This window comes from Magallana gigas, chromosome 4 (genome assembly GCF_963853765.1).
Source record: "Magallana gigas chromosome 4, xbMagGiga1.1, whole genome shotgun sequence".
NCBI lineage: Eukaryota > Metazoa > Mollusca > Bivalvia > Ostreida > Ostreidae > Magallana > Magallana gigas.
This window is the reverse complement of record NC_088856.1, coordinates 4,163,955-4,186,334: the sequence shown is the minus strand read 5'-3', so window position 1 is coordinate 4,186,334 and position 22,380 is coordinate 4,163,955. Positions and strand designations below refer to the sequence as shown.

At 33.7% G+C, this 22,380-nt stretch overlaps 1 protein-coding gene across 1 annotated transcript in view; it reads left to right on the top strand.

Moving 5' to 3' along the window:
• LOC105321403 (uncharacterized) overlaps positions 1–14,703 on the top strand; it is a 28,771-nt gene extending 14,068 nt beyond the window's left edge. The window contains exons 9-15 of the mRNA XM_066080980.1: positions 357–533; positions 1,092–1,303; positions 3,678–3,837; positions 8,985–9,161; positions 10,660–10,845; positions 10,922–11,104; positions 12,831–14,703. Coding sequence (XP_065937052.1) covers positions 357–533; positions 1,092–1,303; positions 3,678–3,837; positions 8,985–9,161; positions 10,660–10,845; positions 10,922–11,104; positions 12,831–13,141 — 1,406 coding nt within the window. The 3' untranslated portion in view covers positions 13,142–14,703. The remainder of the gene's footprint in view (positions 1–356; positions 534–1,091; positions 1,304–3,677; positions 3,838–8,984; positions 9,162–10,659; positions 10,846–10,921; positions 11,105–12,830) is intronic.
• Positions 14,704–22,380: the final 7,677 nt, after the last annotated feature.

Genomic DNA, 22,380 nt, shown 5'->3' with positions numbered 1-22,380 from the left:
GCCAGACCATTCAGTTATCATTCAGTTGAATGGCAGAGGTTCATACTGTGCCATGCATATGCATATACATGTATAATTTGAAACAATTACGTTACATCCTATAAATTGGTAATATGTAAAAATGTTTCCCAGAAGCATTACTAACAGACTTTGTAATGAAATAATTTCGAATGCACAGTGTTTGTATTGTTTATGACTTCGTTTGTTTTTTGGTTTTTCTATCATTTTTTTTAATTAGGTCAGATTCAATCATTACACTTCTTTCGCGGAAATTGTTGGGATTTAATTAGAAAATCGATGATTGTTTATGTATGTGTTTAACAAACCTTTAAGAGACTGTTGAAAATGCGTTTTAGGAGAGTCGGAACTATCGGGTTTTGTCTACATACCTGGCCTGGATAAAGTTCTTAAACCATTTACAGTGGACCAAAAAGTCAAAGCGGAAGCGGAAATCCACTGCCAAACCCTGAACGGCACGTTGTTTCTCATAACGTCGCTGGAACGCCAGATTTATACTGAGAAACTGTTGCGAGGTAGGTTCGTCAATATCCAGTATCGAATGAGATATCTATTACAACTTGATATAGTAGCTTATAGTTAAACAAATTCCACTGATCCCATAATTAAGTTGCTTTAACCTGAAAATTCCATAATAATCTACATAAATGCAATAAACTCCAGATCCAGTGGGTAATATTGTTGAATTTTCATTATTGGAAAAGAACCATCTCCTTGTATTTGAATGATGAACCACTTTCCCATTGCCTTTCAATTCAACGATTTTAACTTTTTAGCATTATACTTAATCAGTTAATAGGCATACATTTCGAACGATACATATTAACGTTTTAGTGGAACAGTAAGGTTTTCTTATTGCATGAAATAAGGATATAAAAAATTGAAGAAGGTAAATCCTTTTACATGTATTGTCCTATGGTATAATTTGGTAATTTGTTGTTTTGTAGTTTTGTTTGCTTTGCAATATATTTGTTAAGTCGAGACAAAAGTTAGTAAATATAAATAATTATATTAACATAAATGTGAATTGAAATACGTGGCATATATATGCAAAATATTGTTTTTCTCCGTAGAAATCTGGAATCAGATTTCAGGAAACGCCTTTATATCCGGTGAGTATTCTATTGGAAGTTGGATGATCAATGGAACAGCGGCTGTGTTTACTTACTGGAATAGCTCATACCCCCAGAACAATGACAGTAACGGGTGTATAACACAGCAGCTAGACCCTCCCTACAGGTGGACGAACATCCCCTGCTCAGAACACCTGCCCTACATCTGCGAGGTATTGTCGTGTTCCAAACGATTCTTATGGTATTTTTGTACTTATCTTATCGGCTCTTCATTGTGTGACTGCATGTTTAGCAGTATATTTTTACATTGAAACCATGACCACTGTAAAAGAAAAGTACTGACAATTGATTTAATGGATATAATTCTAGTATTTTTTTTTAACTGTTTGCTTATCAAAATTTTGTTATAAATGATTTTTATTTAAAAAACTATTATTTATATGTTCGTCATGTATTCACATAACTTTTTAGCTCACCTGAGCCAAAGGCTCAAGTGAGCTTTTCTGATCACAATTTGTCCGTTGTCTGTCGTCGTTGTCGTCGTCGTTGTCGTCGTCGTTGTAAACTTTTCACATTTTCATCTTCTTCTCAAGAACCACTGGGCAGATTTTAACCAAATTTGGCACAAAGCACCACTAGGTGAAGGGGATTCAAGTTTGTTCAAATGAAGTGCCACGCCCTCTTTAAAGGGGAGATAATTGAGAATTATTGAAAATTTGTTGGTGTTTTTCAAAAATCTTCTTCTCAAAAATAATTCGGCCTGAAAAGCTTAAACTTGTGTGGAGGCATCATCAGGTAGTGTAGATTCAATTTCGTTCAAATCATGGTCCCCAGGGGTAGGGAGGGGCCACAAGAGGGGGATCAAGTTTTACATAGGAATATATAGAGAAAATCTTTAAATATCTTGTTCTCAAAAACTATTAGGCCAGAAAAGCTCAAATTAAAATGGAAGCATCCTCAGGAAGTGTAGATTCAAGTTTGTTCAAATCATGGTCCCCGGGGGTAGGGTGGGGCCACAAGAGGGGGATCAAGTTTTACATAGGAGTATATAGAGAAAATCTTTAAAAATCTTCTTCTCAAAAACTATTAGGCAAGGAAAGCTCAAATTAAAATGGAAGCATCCTCAGGAAGTGTAGATTCAAGTTTGTTCAAATCATGGTCCACGGGGGTAGGGTGGGGCCACAATAGGGGGATCATGTTTTACATATGAATTTATAGAGAAAATCTTTAAAAATCTTCATCTCAAAAACTATTAGGCCAGAAAAGCTTAAAATAAAATGGAAGCATCCTCAGGTAGTGTAAATTCAGGTTTGTTCAAATCATAGTCCCCGGGTGTAGGGTGGGGCCACAATTGGGGGATCAATTTTTACATCAGAATATATAGAGAAAATTTTTAAAATTCTTCTTCTCAAAAACTATTAGGCCAGAAAGCTCAAATTTGAGTGGAAGCATCCTCAGATAGTGTATATTCAAGTTTGTTCAAATCATGGTCCCCGGGGATAGGGTGGGGCCACAATTGGGGGATCAATTTTTACATAGGAATATATAGAGAAAATCTTTTAAAATAATTCTGGAAAAGTTTCGGGCCAAAACTCAGTACCTAGTGTGAAAGCACAGGTTATGCAGATTTATGTTTGATGAAACCATAATTCCCTAGAGAAAAGTTGGGCCACGAAATGGGAGGGGGGGTATATAGGTATATAGAAAAATCTTCTTACAGTTACAACAACAAAAGGGGCTTGGTATTTACTAAGAATTAAGAGGTGGATAAAATTGGCAGATTTTCAATTTTTTTTTTTTTGCAAGATCTACTGTACTCAGTTGTCAGGATATTTTGAGACTGTAATGCTAATTTGATCAGAATTAAGGCAATTGTTGCTCAGGTGAGCGATGTGGCCCCTGGGCCTCTTGTTTATAATAGTGCTTAACAAACACTAGGCTTTGTACATGTATTATTTAACAACGTAATTAATTTTTTCATGATTTCATATCAGTTACATCCAAGTTTTAAGTTGTTACATATAAGGACATTTCAGAATTGCATGACTTGTAGAGTGTCAGTTTTGAAGAATAGATAGATTAGCGTAATTGATTTGGTGATTTTTTGAATAATTTGTTCAAATGAATGAATGTTATAAGTAGAATACTAGTAATTAGATAGATTTTAATTGTTAGGTGGAAATGAATATTTTCAAATTGAATCAATTTATAATTACTTGATGATCGTTTATGTACAACTGGGATTATATACCAGCAAATTGACCTACAACATCAATGAAAACAAATATGAATATAGAATATGTTAATATTTACATTGCTTATTTGCGATTTCAGGTATACAATGTATAAATATGTTTGATGTCATAAGCGATAAGGTTAAATTATGTTTTTATGGATTAAAAAAAAGAAGTTTTAACCTTATTTACCTTTAAGAACCAAGTAGTGCAGTAATTAAACACCTACTGTTCGGGTTAAGTTAGTTCCTTTTTATGTTATCGTCATACAGAACAATGGTAAATTAATATTAATGGATACAGTTGGTTTAATTTTTTCATCCGTTGATACTTTTCTTTCTTTTTAATCTAGTTACAACCGTACTGTAAAGAACCTAACGTAACCAACGCAACTGTAAGTCAAGGGTCTACCTATATATTTACCTCAAGAGATTTCGTCTGCACTCACAGCAAGAAATCATCTTCCAACATTCGGTGTCTTGAAGACCTAGAATGGCATGGCGGATGTGAACGTAGGTTTTTACAACGATTATTAAGAAGGGAATTGATCTGTATGTTTACACCTAACATAATCTAAGGTTATAAAAGAAAATCATGCGTAGGCGATTAAAACTGTTTGTATCAGTAATAAGCAATTTAAGATTTGATAAATATTATGAATCATTTCGCGAAACACCCTGTTTTGTTTAGCACCTAAATACAACGACATATCAAGCTAGACATGAATTTTTGCTGCTATTAAACGCGCAAACCTAGCTCCTTATTTTAAAAGAGATTCGACGTATGAGAGTCTGCACAACATAATTAGGGCCCCGCAAGGATTTGCGGGTGCCCTATAGTAATCACTCTGTCCATCCTTCTGTCTGTCCGTCTGTCACTCTTCCGTCCACAAATTTTCAGTTTTTTTCTATTAACTTTTTTTATGGTTGCCCAATCAAGTTCAAATTTGGTATGGTAGTTCAGTAGACAGAAATTCATATTTTGATGCTAAGTGTGGTTCTCTATGCCTTTTGGTTTGGAGCTGGGGTGGTGGGGTAGATTCCTTAACTATGCATAAGAATGAATGGACAAAGAGAGAAAACTTCTGATAATGTTACCATTGTATACTTGGAAGGCTGTGCAATACTTGTCCTTTGGGATTAATTAACCTTCCACAGGAAGAAAATCCTAAGCTTTACCTATATCTGTCACATTGAGATTAATTACTGAACTGCCTGTGTCTGCAAATGAACTTTGTTTTAAAGTTAAGGTCAATTTTGAATGATGTGTAGTATTGTGTACATTCTTTGAAATATGAATTTAAAATATAGTATTCATACTTTATTTTGTTTAAAATACCATATACAATGATTTATGATAATTTTATTGAATTCTAAAATCAAGATATATATTAAGATATCCTTTTTCACTATTTTATTTTTTAATTATTTATTATATTTTTTTCTGCCTTAATGCTGTTAATTTTAACCGGTGCGTCTTTTTACCCCAATGAACCCCAATGATACCCCAATGAACCCCAATGATACCCCAATGAACCCCAATGTTACCCCAATGATACCCAAATACACCTAATGATACCCCTATGATACCAAATGATATCCCAATGATACCCTAATGAACTTTGAAATATTAATACCCCAATGAAACTAAATGTGTGCATAGTTAAAAGATCTTCCGCGCAAGCGTGTGAATAAACACCGTACATGTATATAATTAATATCAAGTTGTTTTTTTCCTTTTTGTTTTTGTTTATTTTTGACCGAAAGTTTTCTTAATTCTTTTTTAAAAAACTATTCTTTAATATTAAAATAAAAAATCCAAACCATGGCTGAATATTTAGAGGAGCTGGCAGGGTTTTAAAAAATCCACACTGAAATGGATGATATATTCAATTTGTTTCAATGTCAAATTTCTCTATAATTTTTTATTACTGTCCCAAATAAGAATTTAAAGCAATTGGGGAGCAAAATTAAAAAGCAATTGGGGAGAGAGGGGGTTATCTCATTCAACTTTCCTTTTTCTGCATTCATCATTTATTCGTAAAAACTGAAGTCTTTCTCTAATGAAAAAGAATCGATATGTCTCTTTTTCTTAAAGTTATGTTGAACTAGCACAAATGACCAAAGCTCCCATCAGGACATAATTACACAAACAATCTTCGAGTCAAATTTTAGCTTAAAAAATTCTAATAATTTCCCATCACAAGATATGGCCCAATCGGTGAAAGAACGGCACGTAGTTGAAATTTCATTTGTGTAACATGTTCATTAAGTGTATCAATTATGAACATACTTAGTATCATTTGGGTATTTCAAAGTTCATTGGGGTATCATTGGGGTTCATTGGGGTATCATTGGGGTATCATTGGGGTTCATTGGGGTATCATTGGGGTTCATTGGGGTAAAAAGACGCACCCAATTTTAACAGGTAATCAGATAAAAACCCCATTCTGTCATTTCTGAAAAAAAATCTTATTGTAAATTTAGAAGAAAAGGATGAGAGAGCAGAAGAATTAACCCCCTGGGATTAATTATCTTGCCTGCTGCAGAAAATTTAGAGGCTTATCTCTATCTGTCATATGAAGATTAATGAACACCTTTGTCTGCATCTGATGCTTGTTTTGAAGTTGAGGTCAACCCTGGGTGATACAATGTATTTGCATTCACTGAAGGCTTGCATTTTATAAAACACCTGTTTAAATCTTTTTTAAATACACATTTAATTTAGTTTTTTTTTTATAAGACATGAGGTTATCCCTGTTTTATGCAGATACAAGGTTACTATTTAGAGTTTTTGGACATTCAGGAATTATCTTGAAATTTTAAAAATACAGTTGTTACTTATAACTTTCAATTTTTTTTTTAAATGTAATCAAATTAAACTCTCATTCCATGAGCTGCACCCTTATATTTTTACCCCTCAGTTTAACACTTTAATTGTTGGATGAAAATCATATCCAACTACAAATCATGAGATCCTATATGTTGCAGTTCTTTACATCTTATGTCGGGCATTTATTTTTCATCATTGTTAATATAAAGAGGATGGAATTCAAAGTTTTTTTTCACTTCTCTATATTAATTGTCATAGCGGGGCCCTTCCTGACAGGTCAGTTTTCTAGTTAGTGTTAATTCATAATTAACAAAAAAAAGGTAGTTGATTAGCTGTCTAGATTTATAATGCCGTGATATATTACTTTAATGGTTGTTTTTATTGTATTTCCCTTAAATGAACTGGTGGAAAGTGAAATGTGAAGGACTCCCCTATGTTGTTGATTCAAAAGTTATCTAAAGTTGATACTAATATTTAGTGTAATGCTTTTCTGCAAAGAAAGGGGAGGGGAGGGGGGGGGGGCAAAAAAAGAGGACTTCATATTGGAAGCTGTAGACAATTATCTAATTCATATCATATGAACGATATAGATAAGAAATTTAAAAAAAAAACCAATTACAATGTAAATATTGAGATACGCAAATGTTTTGTAATATATGCATCAATGTATCATGGAGTGAAATTTCAATGAACTATAATTCAAGACATTTTGTATAAAACTTCAAATTCACATTCCTTTATTTGTTATCAAATTGCTATAATATCTTTATCACATTTTGTCTTTCAAAACATTAATCCCAAAACATATGTTTACGTAAGGCGTAATTGCTTAATCGTTGTAAATTAACTCTTAACTTTGTGGACTTGATATAATTGACTCACTCAATTTGAAGTTTTACTCCGTGTCATCTGTCACTCATGCTTATAGTGCTAATTACTATTGTTTACTATTCTTATTTATATCATTTGTTCATTATTATCATCAGTCAAGAATTAGGCTTCGGATTGTTCGGGTGTAGTTTTTGGATTTCCAGAATTCACCCTACCGACCTAAAGTTCAAATAAAGTGCTTTTTAACATCTAGAGCATTTTAGTCTTATTGTCGCCTGATATATAGAAACGCCATATTCCTCCCGGTGATAGTTTGGTGGAGATATCCTAAGGGTAATTCACCCGGGGCTGCTGCATAAACTTTGTAGCAGTTAGATTCCGTGTACCAACAACAAAGCGAGTTTCCCCGAGATTGTTATTCAACGCCTCAGAAATGCAACCCAAGAGCAGAGGATTTCCCCGCTCATTTCGACCATCAAACCAGCGTCGCTGCTTTTTGAGTTTCTGGACACCCCCAGGACTTGCACGACTACACTCCAGACCTGGATCCTGTCCAGCATGCTACAGGTGCGGGAATACTTTTACCCGCGGACACCTGTACTCGTGTCCAGCTACACGTTCGGAGTGTTTCGTGTGTGGATTACTTGGCCATTATGCTAAAATGTGCTTCTACGCAACCATTCCTTGCCATTCTCATCCGCGGAAAACTTACCCGGTGGCGACCAACGACAAACGTTCGTTCAAAAACGGTTCGGCCAAGGATGGAAGGACCTGCAATCGGACAGTATCGTCTGTAGGATCGACTGATGCCCAAGCAGGATCAAAACTCGACCCTACTGTAGGAATTTCTGAGAAAAAGCCTCAAGAAGTTTGTGTTGCAATTGCTGATATTTCGCAATGTAGGATGCACCTTGCACAAACCAAGACCTTAAGCAAACGACGCCGGGACGCGAAAAGAATTAAAGATTATTACAACCGACTGGAACTTGTGAAACAGCTGCCGTTCCAGCACTTGAGTCCAAAAGACATTCAAAAATTATTTAAGCCTGTTGTAATTCAAGACCACATGACAACGTTGAGAAATCAAAATAAAATGCTAAAGGATGTCGTAAGCAATCTAAACACCGAATGCTACGATTTAGAACAGAGTCTTAAAGACCTAAAGCAAAGACAGACCATCGCTAACCAGAAGATAGCAATCTTAAACGACATCATCACCTCTCAAGAATACGACATTGCGGCCTTAAGGAAAAACTCAAGTTCAAGAAACCGAATTCACAACACTCGCGCGCCCAGACCAAGGACACCAGAAAGAAATCAACGACAATTTTACCAGTCCGTCTACTTCGGTCAAAGGCCGCGTGCACCCAGCAATCCTCATCGGTGAGCTTTGAGACGAGGACGTCTCATTTTCCGGAGCGAGAGGGATTTATCATGGGGTGAAATTTCAATGAACTATAATTCAAGACATTTTGTATAAAACTTCAAATTCACATTCCTTTATTTGTTATCAAATTGCTATAATATCTTTATCACATTTTGTCTTTCAAAACATTAATCCCAAAACATATGTTTACGTAAGGCGTAATTGCTTAATCGTTGTAAATTAACTCTTAACTTTGTGGACTTGATATAATTGACTCACTCAATTTGAAGTTTTACTCCGTGTCATCTGTCACTCATGCTTATAGTGCTAATTACTATTGTTTACTATTCTTATTTATATCATTTGTTCATTATTATCATCAGTCAAGAATTAGGCTTCGGATTGTTCGGGTGTAGTTTTTGGATTTCCAGAATTCACCCTACCGACCTAAAGTTCAAATAAAGTGCTTTTTAACATCTAGAGCATTTTAGTCTTATTGTCGCCGGATATATAGAAACGCCATATTCCTCCCGGTGATAAATGTACTATAAAATGCTGATCGTCGAATAAAACATGAAAACATATAAAAAAAACCACAGTGTATTTAGTATAGCTTTCTTTTCTACACAGCTATTATCTGTCCAATGGTAAGTGGAGTGAACGCTAGCCCATTGATGAATGCAACATATTATTTTAACGATACGCTGGAGTTTGCGTGTGATGAAGGCTTTAAGGAAGACTCTGGACACACGGTGCTGTATTGTAGCCTTAATGGGACATGGATTGGAGATCCATTAAACTGTACAGGTACTTACTTACAACGACAGCTGGGGCACCATTTACAGAGAAATGGTTTCATTGTTTCAAAGAAGGCAAGATGGTCGTGGTCAATGTTATACTCAATCTTATTAAAATTAGATCTTTGATCCGCTCCTAATAGATCGCTACGAGCGGATCAAAGATCTAATTTTAGTAAGATTGTGCTATACTACATGTATAATGACCTTCTTTAGAAGAAAAGTTCTGGGTATTTTTAGATGTAGGAAACTATTCAAATCTTGAAATAAGAATAGCTAGAATATTTCTACTCATGATATGGGTTTATTCCTGAACAAAATTATATCTGAAATATTAGGATAGATGATTAAGTTTACAATTAAGCCTACTTAAGGCGAAAATGAAAGACTGATGATTAAATGTATCTAGTTATTTTTGCCAAACCTTTAAATTCCCTACATTTTATAAGTGAACTGTTGATGCGTGTCAATAAACTAATTCTTTTGCGTAAGATTTAAGAAAAACCTAACGCTTGCAATATTTTTATGTCTCAATATATACATTTTCCAATGTTTTTGTTTATGATAACATTATAAATTGATTTTATATCGTATAGTCCAACAATAGTTCATCAATGACTATTTAAATATTTAATCGCATTTAATTGCTAACAAGTACATTTTTTTGTTTTTGAGTACAAGTGATAAAAAATCAATCTTTGAATGTCATGAGTGATCAAATACAATCAGAAGTGATGAACCCATTGGGCTTTGTTTAATTTGATCATCCCCGACCGTACTTGATCACTTCAGATTACTGACAAAATCATTCTTATTCCTTAAATAATTTCTTTATTTCAGGAATGTATTGCATGGTGATTAAATTTCTACTCTAGTTTTATATGTGAATGAAATAGGTGGATGGTTGGTGACGTTCTTAGACTATATTAATGTCTTCGAGAAGAGGACCTCTGTATAAATTTTTTTTAGGAAATACTCAAATTTTAAAGACATGGATAATTGTTATTTTGCATTAAATACCACTTTATATATCAAAAGTAGATCTAATAAATGATTTGTTTACCATCTAGCCTTATTTACAAAAAACAAATTGGTTACTCTTTATTCACGACATACACAAATTCCACTAAAAAGTCTCCTGACCCAGTGGTTATTTCGCTTTGCTGTGCATTTGTTATAAGATTGAAGGCAGAAAATAAAACTGTACTGATTGACATCCTAGTGCATGTATCTGCTCTGAGAATTTTAAACAAAATTATAAACTGTATTTATACTTTTATATTTAAAGTTGTCTTTAGGGTCCGATTTAAAATCAAAGATGTAATATACATAAAAAACATGTAAATATTTAATCAGGAAAATCAAAAGAAATTTCGTCATCCATATTCGACACATCCGTATTTTTGAAGACATTTTAATGTGTATATATTCACTAAATTCAGGACATATCATGAGATTGATCGACGTTACAAACTAGTCTTGTGTTTATGTGAGATTCTATGTTTCAGAGATCGTATGTCCTGTTAGTAACGTTACCAATGCAAGACTACTTACTGCAAATGTGACCTCACAATTCCTCCCATATATGTCAACCATCGAGTATGAATGTCTACCCGGGTTTGTTTTACTATCCGGTGTTTTAATAAGCAAGTGCCTCGAAAATGGAAATTGGACAAGTCTACCTACATGCGCAGGTAATGTAACATTATTTTTCTTCCAGACAGCTACTTTTTAAATCTCTATTTCCTAATGTATTATTTTCGTTAACAGTGCCTCTTTGCCCGCTTGAAAACATTAACACCACAGTCTTAACTGTCAACAATGTGGACGGATATAACACCATGGACAACATGTCACTCTCTTGTAAGGCAGGATATCGTCACGTGTCGGGCGATCTAAATAGAACATGCCTGTCAACTGGAGCATGGAGTTCCCCCCTCCCAACATGCAACCGTAAGAAACGTTCACAGAATGGGACTGACCTATTCAGTCAAATCAATAAAGACCGAAAGGTCTGGTAATGTGACTAAAAGGTAGAACCTTGCCATTTAAGGTGGAATAACACACCTGGACAAAGACACTTCTATAAATAGTAAATTATTAAATTATTTGATTATGAAAGATATGATGAGAAATAAACTGGATATATGTCAAATAAGCGAAAAATTTGCAGTTTGTGGATAAAATATGAATATTTAAAAAAAGTAACAGCTAGAGCCCCTTTTAACTCCTTGTAACAAAACTAAATGGCGTTTCGATCAGAGGTTTGCCATTTCGTGATGATTTGTTATTCTAACCTTATCTCCTTTCCAGACCTTAAACAGTTTCATGATGAACTATTCAGTCAACTACAAAGTGAATGAAAAGTATCTACTCGGTGACTGATTTGTTTAGCTTTGTAAGAATGTGACTGAAAGGTATCTACTCAGTGACTGAGTTGCATAGCTTTGCAATAATGTGACTGAGAAGTATCTACCCAGTGACTTAGTTGTATAGTTCTGTCATCTAGTCACCGTTCCAGACCTTAGTTGACTGAATGACAGTGTCAGCATGTGCTTTTTTGAACTACATGTAATATATGACTGCGCTATGCATATACATGTAATTTGGATTAAATTAGGGGCACCTTTGCCTAACAAAGACGTTTAATCGACTAATGATCTAGATTAATTTTGTAAACCAAATGCGTGGATTTTCAAAATTCAGAATTTAACGAGGCCGAGTACAGAACGAGTACGCACGCTTTCGCGCAGCGTTTCATTTGTATTGTGACGTCATCTTTTTGCTTTGTTGACGCCATGGCGTGATAGTTTCAACTGCAGATATTTAGCGAAATTTGTTGAAAATAGCTCGTTTGATGCGTAAAATTGATACTGTATTGTGGAATAAACATAAATGTCTCGAAGTATAAGCTATATTTGGGCTCGGGTCGAAAACGTGAAGAGGGTTCAGCAAGCCTAGCCCTCTGTCACGTTTTCTTAACCCGCCTAAATATCGATTTGTATTCATTTATTTCAAGACATTGACCATGTATTTTATATCAATGACCCTTAATATGTGATGTTATATATTTATTTATTACTTAAATATGTCTGAATGTTTTAATAATACTATAATTAAAGATCACCATTTCCATCTTTGTCAAATAAAGAATAGTCATTATCTGACAAACTGAGAAATTGGGCAAACAAAAAAATAACTTTGATAAGACCCCTGGAACAAACCAGGAGGTAAAGGGTTTTTTTTATTTGGCCATTTGATGCCTTTTAGCAATAACTTTAATATGTAGAACAGAAAAAGAAATCCCTAGGGCAGAAGTTTAAAAAATGTGCAAAATCGGTACATTTCAAGCTAAATCCCATAGGGTCCTATGTTAAAAATTAACAAACTTTGAGATGACCCCTAAACAAACGGTGTGGTAAATGTCTTATTTTTTTATCTTAAAATATTAATTATATCAGTAGAAATTCTTGTAAAAAAAATCATTAAAAAATCTAGGGCAGAACAAATTAGACCCGGCCTCGTTAAACGCTTTTAGTGTGTAAACTTGTGATAGAATTTCTCTATGGATGATTCGATTTGAAGTATTAGTAGGTAAACTAAAGTAATGCCCAAACGTGTAACACTGGTTTCTGTGTGAAATACATGCAATGCTAAATATATTCTTTTGTCTCTTCAGAATGTAAGTGTCCCTGTGACAGAGTTCGTCCAGTTCAAAACTTAACAGACGCTGAGCTTCAGGCTAAAATTGATCAGATAAAACAAGAACTTGTCTTGAACACGCGGACACTGTCAAGTTCGATACGTAAAAGGACTAGCGCCAAGGACGAGCGTCCCTCTGCCACAGGTGTAGGGGTCGTCCTGGGGGTTGGAATTGTTACCTTTCTTGTGTTAGCTGTAATTGTGCCAGATATCCCGATGATGATATTCAGCCTACGAAATAACTATGTGATACAGATATTGATAGAGAAGTATCGTCATCGCAAGTGATGCACCATTGACTTTGAATTAACGCAGTGACTGTGATATGTTTTGTACTTACTTGATTCTATAAAAAATTAAAAAAAAATATTTCAAACTTTACATTAATGACTAAATATTTGTGCAATTATTTGACTCTCGAGTATCTCTGTTATTTCTAGAAACATGTATTAATTATTGGTTTTCTCTCAATATATACAATTCTAAATCATCACTTACAGCGTATTAGTAAAAATGAAGGAAAAAAACCGAAATCCACTTGCTTGCACATGTACATGTCTTTAAATAAGAATGTCCATAAGTATTTATTTCAGAAAATAAATATAATTTTATTCTTTAAAAAAGAATTATTAATTGTTCATATTTAATAATTATTTCTTCTCTCGGTTCATTTTTATTAAAGATTCCTATAGAAAGCCAGCTAATTTATATTCATCATTACTGACTGAATTTTAAATCTGTGTATTGGTTCATTCCCACGTTGAAATTACACCTATCCGGTGTTGGTTGGAGTTTATAATTGTCAGGTTTGTGACCTGAATCGCACAATCCTCAATCAGTGATAGTTTGTATTTTTTACACTCCCGCTCCGAGGGAGAGAGAGGAATAACTTTTTTACCATTGTGTGTCTGTCTGTTACTAAATTTCTGTTGCATTTTTCTGAGCAAACATTTATTGAAGGAGCTTGAACTTTTAATACACTCCTTTTTTCACCATGTCATATGCTAAAATCTATTTTTGTACCAATCGAACTTCATCTTCCTGTTAAATGACGACTTTGTTATTTTTAGCCTAAATTTTTAAAATCTTTACCTAAATGTATTTTCAGCAACTATAAATCGCAGATGCATGAAATTTTAACTTCTTTTATTAAGGTATGCCATATGGTAGGATTCATTTCCTTACCAGCCGGACTTCAATTTCCTGTTAAATGGCGACTTTGTTTATGTGAAGCGTATTTTGTCAAACAAATTTTCGTCAAAACTTTCTCGGCATTTATTAATCGCAAATGCAAGAAATTTAAACACACTCTTTGTCCAGTATTACACTCTAGTGGTATTCATTTTGTACCGATTAGACACCGACTTCCTCTTGAATGACCTTTTTTTTTATTTTTAGCCTAGATTTTCAGGCAAAATAAGGCCAATTGGCCTCTTGTTTGTATTTGTTCACATCAGAGCGAGAGTATTACTGGATATTCAATATACTCGGATCAAAGAATTATGATCACTTTTTACTGCAATTTGTGCACATCAGTGTACACATCTGTTGACTACTGTAGGCTGATAAAAATTATTTGATTTGGACTAAACAACAACTAATATAGAGCTATATTACACGTATATGTTTATTTTCATAGCATAGATTTATTCACTGAAAGTAGAATGTATGGAATATATAAGGAAGAAAGAGATATATTTTCGATATACGCTGTACGTTGTAATTATGCTTGATGGATGGATGGATGTTAAGTTAATGGACATGTTTTAAAAAAAACCGTCGCACGAATACTTATCATTCTTTAGCATGACAAGAAGAATTGACATTATAAATTTTTGGTATTAATATTCATGGTTCTCCGATCCTCAGCCTCAAAGTATTTTTTCATCATCAAGTTTTGTTTTTCAAACTTGATAAATAAAATGAAACAATACGGAATTTGTAGATAGTATTCATGCATTTTACAAAATTATTGCAAATTTGCCTACAATGGATATAATGTAATTAACAATGGATCTACAACGCCAAACATGTAGATGTGTGACTGAAGGTAATACTAGCACAAATTGTCTGTATAAAAGTCCAATGTCTATCTATCTATCTATCTATCTATCTATCTATCTATCTGTCTATTTATCTTTTCAATAGATATAATATTTTTAGTGTTGCATAAAATTAGGTGGTAGTAAAAGAATATTTGTTTCTTACAAAGACTGTACAATTGTGTAAATTTAATCCATTAAATGTCTTTCGGGTGTTGTTATCTAAATAAGTTTGAAATTGCTGGGTGTATTACTTATTTAAACATCTTGTTTTAATGCATGTATTGTGCGACGACTCCTAAGAATTATTTTCCCAACATGTTCATTGAGGCATGAAAACTTGTTGTGTGGGTCTCTAATGGAAAACCATAAACCAAGTCTGGTTTAGTTTAAATTGATAGAAAGACGATTTCATTCCGGCGCATTAAATTTTCTGATTCCGTTGGTTCTTAAAAAAATCAATGCTTGCAACGTGACGCTCTCTTCTAATTACTAATGTATATCTAATACAGTGAATTGCATCGCCTACATTACATTAAACTAAGCAAATATTACTGGAAAGGATATTTCGGTGCACTGCATCATATCCGAATTGTTATCTTTTTTCAGTTAGATTTGGTTTTTATCAACGTACATTTACAAATTGAACGCATATGAATTAAAGCAAGTATACATTTATGAAATTAAATACACCATGCTTTTTCTGTAATGCAAACAGACATGACATTTCTATCTAATTAGGAGTTTTTTTTTTTAAATCTAGAATAACGATTGGAATACCTGGTTAGTCAGCACAAACCTTTCTACTGTGACAATAATTCACAGAAAGCAGTACTTTCCATCAGGCAAAACTCTGCTTTATTTTACAGATCAATTTCATATTAAATTGACGTGTTCAAATATGTTTGTCAACATTTTTTTAAGGAAATTTTGCAAACAGAGCGATGCCATTTTCTTGGAAAGGGGCATTGGTCTCAACAAGCGACACATGCAGTTTACAAAAACTTGTAATATACGTTTTAATTAATCTACGTAGACATAAATATATCTTTTTATTTCAAAAGCTTTATAATTCAAATATGTGATATCATGTAATGTTAAATCAACATCTAGCTACATAAACATCTTTGATTTTGAATATTTATTTTACTTTTAGGCCTTGAATTTTTCGTACATTTTCATACACTCACATTTTCTTTTATTAAGAAATGATGCTCTACTAAATATCTCGTTCAATAGGCAAATAGCGCCCTAAATATTAATATCAGAATGCCTGAGGTTTTAAAGATTAAGAGAGATTGCCATTAGCCGATCGTCAACAAATGTAAAACAAGCTAAATTGTCGTTTATCTATTAATAAGAAGAGACACAACTTAAGGTATATTGACGTTTAACGGAATTACTTTGTTTGGCGATTTCAAACTCAGCATGTTTTGGATTACAAGTCTATGCCATTTGTTTGAAAATATTAGAGTTACAGGGTTGAACAGGCTACAGAAAACGAGCATAATTAGTGATATCTTGTGTGCAATATACGGCATCATATCCAGGTGCTTGTCAGCCATTCTGAAGCACAAATACGGGAACACGCATATAAAGAACCCTGCAGATACCAGCGCCATCATTCGATTAAATTGGGTTCTGATCTTCCTTTTCTGAATTTGAAACATCGTCGGTAGCGCCTCTCGGTCTCTGGGTACGACCTCAAATTTCAGATGCTTCAAAATTTTAACGTAAAGGACACACGTTACAAAGAAACACAGAATAAAAAGACAAAACTGAACCTCCGAGAAATATTCCAGCAAATCATGAATGATACAGGCATCGTATGTTCTGCTATACTCTATATGCACGTTTTCAAAATTAAGCAGCGGTAAAACAATAACACATATCGGTACAATCCATGACATAACCATCATAAAAACTAAGGTCTTCCTACCCTTATCCGGCCCTCGTCGTGTCAAAGACCGCTGCCGTTTATATGCTACAATCGGAAATTCGCAGATACGAACGTAAGTGCATATTTGCAAGCAAGCGGCCGACACCGTGCACCATTTTTCACTGTATTCCATTTTGCCTTCTATATTTCCATATGCAAGTATAGGGTAGACAAAGAGACACAGGAACAGATCGTTCACCGACACGGACACGATGACTAGTCCGGCCGCCGTCCGGAGCTTCCGTGTCAGGAGTATTGCGCTGATCAGTAGAGTGTTCAACACAGTACCGAAAACAGACACGCTACTCAAGAAAAACACAGCAATGGCGACTTCGGCTGCTGATTTTTGAATGTTGTCATCATTGAGATCGTGTGAGTGACCATGGGAATGGAGGTCATTGTGGTGATCGTCCTCTTCGTGCCCATGCTCATCATGATCAGTTGACGGCAGCCATGTTAAAACACTGAACGCAGTGGAACTCCCGTTCATAGTGATGCAAACGGAATGAGACCGATAGAACAGGTTATAACGCAACAGTGATCAGTCGCTATTAGAGAAAACTGATGACATTTATACTATCTTTCCTTTCAATTAGTAAAAAGAAATTACTGACAGAATTGTTTTGTCTTAATGACATAAAATGCGATCAAGTCGAGCCAGACATTACTGAACAGAAACAATACCATTAGTGCGGCCTCAAGAGAACGGCAGCCATTTGGTTGAAATTCTTCCTTTTACAGAAATGTTATTGAGACACATTGATTTTCTGCGAATGTCGTTAGACCCAGAAAAAGAATGTTGAAACACGAACAGTTAGATACCTTTTGTGGTATAATTATTTACAGAACGACTTCTGTAAAAATCACTGCTACTAATGAAAAACAGCAGGGTATCAATTCCGTATTCTTAATTAGCGGTGATTTATTCAGAAGAGATCAATCCATACAGCACACACAACTATAATTGAAGATTGTTTTTTTTTTCCTTGTTATTACTTCATGATCAATTTGTAATTAATTTTTTTGTCGTGGTAAATTTCCCTTTGATCTAAACTGAATTCTGAGATATGGGTGTGTGTTTTTTAAGTGGAATCTAATAATCTTCATTTGTTTTGAAACGTGAGATAGTACTCGACAATATTTAAAATTTCATTATACAAAAGTTGTATGTATCAATAACCACAAATCCTCATGAATATAAAACACTATCAAACCATACATATAAATATGTACCTAATGTATAAGCCTTTAAAGAAAATTATCATTTTTTGTTTAAAACACACTTGTGTTTGAATAGATATTCTAGGATACTGTTAACGTCATTCCAAGCCATTAACATGTAGAAACAATTGATATGATTAGCCACTGTTGCTTAAATTTATTTCAAGATGTATTTTTCATAAGTTCACAAATGAACTTATTCCATAACCTTATATTAACATTCTGCTTTATAAAGCCTCCAGATTTATCAGTAATACTCTTTTTTTCATTTATCTTACGGTAACATTTTACTTCATCAATCCTCTCTAACTAACCTGTTACTAATAGTTTTCTTCAACATTAGCTTGATTTGTAATTAATCAAACTTTTATGATTTACCTGAGAATTATCTTTGATCTCAATCAGACCCACTTATTGACTATATAGCAAACATATCACAAATTGTATACGTCTTGTACTTCAGACATCATTCAATCAATGCAACATTTTAATATAGAAGTGGCACTGGGGTATAGAAGTATACTGGTGAATAGTTCACCATCGGTATCACGTTAGTTATATAGTTATATATAGAACTGGTATATTGTAAACGGGGGAATAGTTCACTATCTGTATCAATTAATTCTATACTGCAATACGTCATCCATCCGTCGTCTGTGCCAGTTTCATTGAGATAGGTAAATCACCACCAATTATTTTGCACAAGTTAATTAGAATCATTCACAATTTTTCTTCCTGGTATTTAAACTCAACATGCAAATTTGGAAACAAAACATACATTTAGAAGAACATGCGTTTTATTGATAGCGTATGTTTATGTCTGATTTTGGAGAAAAGTCCACTAATGAGCCTGTCGACGCCGGGTCAGAAACCTATAAATAAAATGCTACTATTGACCACGGTGAGTCAGATCATTAGTATGCACTTGATCGCATTTACTTATTAGGAGGAGAATGTTGTAGCGCATTGTCCGTGCGTAAAAAATGGGCGTGCTGGAAACACAGCTCTCAAGTAGTCATCTGGAAGCTGTCGTTCTGCCTCCTCTTTTTGTACAGGTTAGATAAATTATAACGCTTGCGCGCATTCTCAAAAGTAAAGTTAATATATTGAGAGGGTTTAAATGATATCTTATACTCAGAGATTTTTTAATAAATATTGATGTTGATAATTTTCATTGTCATTTATATTGATATTTATTGTTAAAATGTAATATTGAAATATTAAATCTAAATAAAAGAGTTATCATCTGGAAGCTGTCTTTTGCCTCCTCTTTTTGTACAGAAAAGGGGCTACTCCCCAGGTAGAGGAGGAGATAATTCTGGGTTATATAACGTGGCACGGGCAACGCCAGGTGTCTGGTCAAGGACGAATATGGTCCCGAGGATCAAATTAACTTAAATATTGTATTGGGCGAAATCTTAGTACTTAGTACGATACAAATCTAAACGACATAAACTTTGCAAAATTTACCAAAACCAAATCTTGAATAATAGAATTTAATAATCTTTGACATTAATGATTGCATATTGTGAGATCAAAAGTATATTTAAATTAAAATCTTTGTATAATAAACAAGGAAGCAAATGAGTAAATGATTCTTTGTAACAGCAGAATACAAAAGGCATGTATTTTTTATGAGAGTGTAGATGCAGATGTATTCACTGGTGTTATACATGTATTTTTTTAAGCCTTACATACTAGTATCCGCCTTTAATCAGAGCGCATATAAATATACAAAATAAAGTGTTCTATTAAATATATTTTTTTTGTCATGAAAAACGAATGGACTAGAGACAAAAACATTTTGAACTTTACATCAGTAAAAAATCATTAAGTTATCAAATGTTCTTCCATTTAAAGGGGCATGGTCACGATTTTGGTCAAAAATTTCGATTTTAATGTTTACAATGGTAAAGTAAGGCATTTTCAATAAGCAACCAAAATTTGAGTGTCATTTGATGAGGTATAAGCGAGTTACATAGCTCACAATTCTTCGTAATGTAAACAAAGCGTTTGTTTACATTTCGAATGTTGAAGTGAAAATTCCAGTTTTAGATCTTAAATAAATGTGTTGATCGTTAGGAACTGTTTATTTATCCTTAAAATTAATAATAAGATAAACAAACCAGCTTTAAAAAGATTTTTACTGGTATATTGAACACATGTAAACAAAAAGAGGGCACGAGCCTTGTTTACATGACGAAGAATTGTGAGCTCTGCATCTTGTTTAAAACTTAACGACTGACACCCATATTTTATTTGATCATTAGAAATGCATTCATAAAGCATTGCAAATAATAAAAAAATAAAAATAAAATTTGACCAAAATCGTGACCATGCCCCTTTAAGTGGGTATTGTGTTAACTCAAAGTACAAAACTGTTAATAAATGTCTTTTTTCACAGTGAGGAAGGTTTTGTTTTTTTATTTTTTTTATTTGATTCTCGATTAAAAACTGTCAGTAATGTGTCAATTGTAAAAGAAACACCAATATTTTTCATCAGATATTCTACCTATTTGATATTGAAATTCATACAATTTAACAAAAATAAAGATGTGATAGATTTTTCTGTATATGATTTTTGTTTCAGTGAGCGGCGATTTGATATTGCAAATGAAGCGGTGAAATATAAAAGAGAGCAATAATAGTCAAACATAGCTGATCAATTGTTTTAAATATTCTTATCCTAGAATATCAGAAAACCAGAAAAACTGTTTCCAGAATACTCCACAATGACTTCACCAGACCAGTTGATCCAGTCTCGGATTGCGGAATGGGTCTGCACCCAAACTTTATCTCCTTTCTCTAACGGAAGGATAACCATGTTGCTTCCAGTATTGAAGTCTAGTATTTGGCCTGCCAAGCTCTCGCTAACTGTTTTCCCATTCAACATCAGAACGCACAACAAACGCACGTTCACCTGAACTTGAACGGAGAAGAAGAATGCATAAGTTCCAGCTTCGGGTGTTGTGAATATACCAGTGTTGGCATTATATCCAGAGCCATGGTTGATAAGGACATTTTTATATACCAATATTTGATTGATGTTGTTGAGGCGTTGAGAAAATCCGTTAAAGTCGACACTAAATGCAATTTTTCTTGCAGTTCCTGAAACAAATAAAAAAGTCTTAAAGTCTAATAAATCGCACATAAAATTGATTAAATTTTAAATTAAATTTATTAGATTGACTTTGAGCAAAATAGGAGAAACAGAAGAATTGTTAATATTCTTAAAGAAGAAAAAATACCTATGTCTTTACTTTACACTAAATTCGTTTAGTAAACTGGCCACTTTTAACATTTTACAATTAAAGAAACCTTTAACATCGGTTTTAAAGCCGTTGTCAATATCGTCTGCTTTTTAAAATGTTCAACTGTCCATGTGATGAATTGGAAACGAGTAAGTATTTACTCGACCATAAGTGAAGAGTGGAGCACGAGTTCGAAATGTTTCTTAAATGTGTTTTTGTTTTCAAAACGACTCAATTCAATCGGTTCCCTGCCTTTAATAAAAAAAAAATAACCCAGTTGAGTAAAATGCGGCTCATGTCTACCCAAAACATTTGCAAATGCAGCTCAATACAGGGCGAAGTTCAAAACAATAAAAGATACATTCTTAATTCATAATATTCATCACAGTTTTTTTTTAGAGTTTTATACATACACCACAAAATAATTCTAAACCATTCCGGAAATTGAATGCAACTGGAAATGTTAAACAACCTCAAAGGCTAAAACGTCATGTAACGGCCGCTACATCAACCTTTGGGATAAAAACTGAACAGCACGGTCGCGCAACTGCATCGGTCACTGTTGAAACACATGTGAGACCTGTATGCATGGGACGAGATGGACAGCAGCGTTTCAGAACAAGAGTTGTGCAGAACTAGAGCTAGATCTTTTTCACAATTTTTTAAGGTTTTTATCCAAGTACTATTATCCAAGTGAACTATAAAAAGGGCAGATGTTTTGGCGTTAAACCTGCGAATAGGGAACTGTGATTTGTACATCGGAGGATTCCGTATACCTTCTTGATGTTTTTGACAGGGCGCTTAAATAAAGCTTTATTGAGTTTTAAATAAAATGCTCTTTTACTCTATATTCTTTATCTTTTATTCTTAATCATAGTCATAGACAAACAAATTTAAATATTAATTTACTCAGAATTAAAAAATCAATCCACTGTTGATAATGAAAAACAATATATTGTGTGTTATAGAACTTTGATTGTACTGTTATTTTTCATTTTCAAAAAGCTAGATAAATGACCTACTTTTTGAGTTAAATATCATTGAATATTTCTTGAAAACTTATGAAAAATCCCT